Source organism: Cyprinodon variegatus, unplaced genomic scaffold (assembly GCF_000732505.1).
Source record: "Cyprinodon variegatus isolate N-32 unplaced genomic scaffold, C_variegatus-1.0 Scaffold593, whole genome shotgun sequence".
Lineage (NCBI taxonomy): Eukaryota > Metazoa > Chordata > Actinopteri > Cyprinodontiformes > Cyprinodontidae > Cyprinodon > Cyprinodon variegatus.
In genome coordinates, this window is record NW_015151046.1 from 546,030 (window position 1) to 549,088 (window position 3,059).

The 3,059-nt window shown below is 32.3% G+C and overlaps 1 protein-coding gene across 1 annotated transcript in view; it reads left to right on the forward strand.

Annotated features, from left to right (window-relative positions):
• The window catches only part of LOC107096030 (DNA-binding protein SATB2-like), a gene marked incomplete at its 3' end in the record, with an annotated part of 39,491 nt that overhangs the window by 35,214 nt on the left and 1,218 nt on the right, over nt 1-3,059 (forward strand). Inside the window, exons 6-7 of the mRNA XM_015392484.1 lie at nt 587-668; nt 2,923-2,973. Of these exons, the coding sequence (XP_015247970.1) occupies nt 587-668; nt 2,923-2,973 (133 nt within the window). The remainder of the gene's footprint in view (nt 1-586; nt 669-2,922; nt 2,974-3,059) is intronic.

Genomic DNA, 3,059 nt, shown 5'->3' on the forward strand with positions numbered 1-3,059 from the left:
CTTTAGGATTTATCCAGCGTCTGCCTGACGTCTCAGAATCTCCTTTTTAACCAGGAAACATTTAAAATCTGCCGATTTGCAGATCCCTGTTTTACATAAACTTCTTGTTTCATTTAAGTCATGCGTAGTTCACTGTTTAGCAAGTATTAAAATCAAATCGATGAAAAAAAACAATCAAAACTTTTGGCCTCCAAGTATTATAACTCTACATTTTTGCCTCAAAAGGCGAAAAGTTTGTCCGCCCCGCCCTGGTTTGTCCAACCTTCCTGTTATCTCTGCTCTCTCCTCATTTTTAATTGTCCCTCCCTGATGTTGAAACCAGCTGCCATCGTGTGAACATCCTTAAGTTAAAGTGCTGCTTTTAACACATCATAGTTTTCAACTTTGATGCATTTAAAGAATCAGATTTTTTGAGTTTTTGAGTTGAGTTCTGTTGGTTTCTGTTTGCATCTCTGACTTTTGCGCAGCACACCTCAGATATTAGGAATGGGTTTCACTTCAGGCTGAATTGCACTTTTAAAAACAGACGCCGATAAAACTGTTGGCCTTTGTCGGAGGAGTTGAATCCATGTTTGCGTTTGTTCAGTGCAGAGCTGCAGCTAAAAGGCAGCAGCAGAAGGTTTATCCACTCGCTCAGGTTATCGCAGCACAAAGCATCTTCATCAAATGTCTTCCAAAGCAAACACTGGTGAAACATTTGGTGTTTTTATAGTGGTTATTACTTCAACAGTTAGTTTGTTGAGAATCAGGTGAGATTTTATCAATATTTATGGTAGAATTAACATTTACAGTCAATTCTTTTCACGACAAAAAATTGAAATCTAAATAAATAAATTTTTTTCTTAAAATTTTTGCATTTTTTTCTTGAATCGAGGAGGTAAGTGAGACACTTTGCCAATGGAACAAGACATTTTACATTTAAAATAAGAAAAAAAATGTTTTATTTCAACACTTTTTGCATACACTGCAAAAAATCTAAATCTAGAAAAGTCAATTTTTTCTTAAAATAAGTGCATTTTTTCTTGAATTGAGGAGGTAAGTGAGACACTTTGCCAATGGAACAAGACAATTTACACTTAAAATAAGAAAACACAATTGCATTGTCTTATTTCAAGTGCATATTATCTAATTATCTAATTTTAAGAGTGATATTACTCATTCCATTGGCAAACTATCTCATTTACCTACTCAAATTGAGGGTGAATACACTTAATTTAAGAATGTTTTACTTATTTCTAGATCGTTTTTGCAGTGAATGTATTTGATTGGCAAAGTGTCTCACTTACCTTCTTAATTTAAGAACAAATTTACTTATTTTAAGAAAAAAAATCACTTATTTAGATTTACAGGTTTTGCAGTGCAGATAAAAATCAAAACACAATTGCAATGACACTGCAAAAACGATTTTGGAATGAGTCAAAATTTCTTAAATTAAGTGTATTTCCCCCTAATTTGAGCAGGTAAATCAGATGATTTGGCATTGATGATTAATTTTACTCTTAAAATAAGATAAATAGATAATACACTGCAAAAACGATCTAGAAATAAGTAAAAATGTCTTAAATTAATTGCATTCACCCTTAATTTGAGTAGGTAATTAAGGTAATTGTCTCTTTTACCTCCTCAATTCAAGAACAAATGCACTTATTTTAAGAAAGAATTACCTATCTAGATTTAGATTTTTTGCAGTGTTTAAACTTAGAAATAACAACTGCAGTCTCCTATTTCAAGTGCATAATATCTAATTATCTTAAGAGTAGAAATACTAATTACATTCGCAAAACATCTTGTTTACCTGCTCAAACTAAGGGTAAGTACACTTTAAAATTTTGCTCATTTTTTTATACACTGCAAAAACAATCTAGAATTAGGTAAAGATTTCTTAAATTAAGTGTTTTTACTCTTAATTTGAGTAGGTAAGTAAGATAATTTGCCAATGGAATGAGTATTTTTAATCTTAAAATAGGATAATTAGTTAAAACTCACTTAAAATAGGACAAAGCAATTGTTTTTTTCTTATTTTAAATGTAAATTGTCTTGTTCCATTGGCAAAGCGTCTCACTTACCTCCTCAGTTCAAGAAAAAATACACTTATTTTAAGAAAAATTGACTCATTAAGATTTAAATTTTTTGCAGTGTATAGTTTTTACAGTGAACACATTTTGTGCATATTTTTTTAAAATCCTGCAACCTAATTTTTCTGTGAAGTCAAACATGCTTCATTAGCTATGATTTTATATCAAATATGCAGCAAATTTAACTGATATTCTGCTAATAAAAAAAAAACAATTTCACAATTAATAAGACATGTGATCAAAATTATATGTGAAGTAAATTTGTTAATTCAATAATGGATGAAAAAAACCTGCTGCTCCATCATCCTCTCACTACTTCCCATCGTTTTGTCGTTCCTGCCAGTAGTAGCATGTATAATACTGAACATAATGCGATATAGAATTTATTTAGATAATTACACTGTGAGCAGTTCACTGGAAACGCAGCTATTGATACAGAATTTCTGCATCAAGCGACACAAAAATAACATCACTTCTTCTCATGCTGCACCATGCAGACGCTCCATCTGCACTGATAAAGATCGACTCACCTCAGAGGCTAAACTTTGACCAGTTCTAACTGACAGCAGACGAAACTATTCTCTGATTTACTTAGAAAATTATCATTTTACTGTTAGTGGAGCATTGTTTATAATATTTATGGTATTATTATTTTCCTACTCAAATAAATACACCTAATTTAAGGGATTTTTACTCATAGTCAGAACATTTTTGCAGTGTTTTGTCTTTGTGTTTTTGATTTTCATTCCCATAATTTTTAAAACCCAAACGCTTTTGGTAAATGAATGCAGCGTGGAGGCGGGAGTTTGGAGCGTTCCACTGATTGTGTGCTGCTTCTGTTAAACAGGGGATTATCTGGAGAAGATGTGGGCCGGTCGAGACGCGGCGGACATCAAGAGTAAGGCCCTCAGTGCTTCTCGCTCGGTTGCTTCACTGGAACAAAATCTAAAAAAGTCATTTTTTCTTAAAATAATTGCAGTTTTT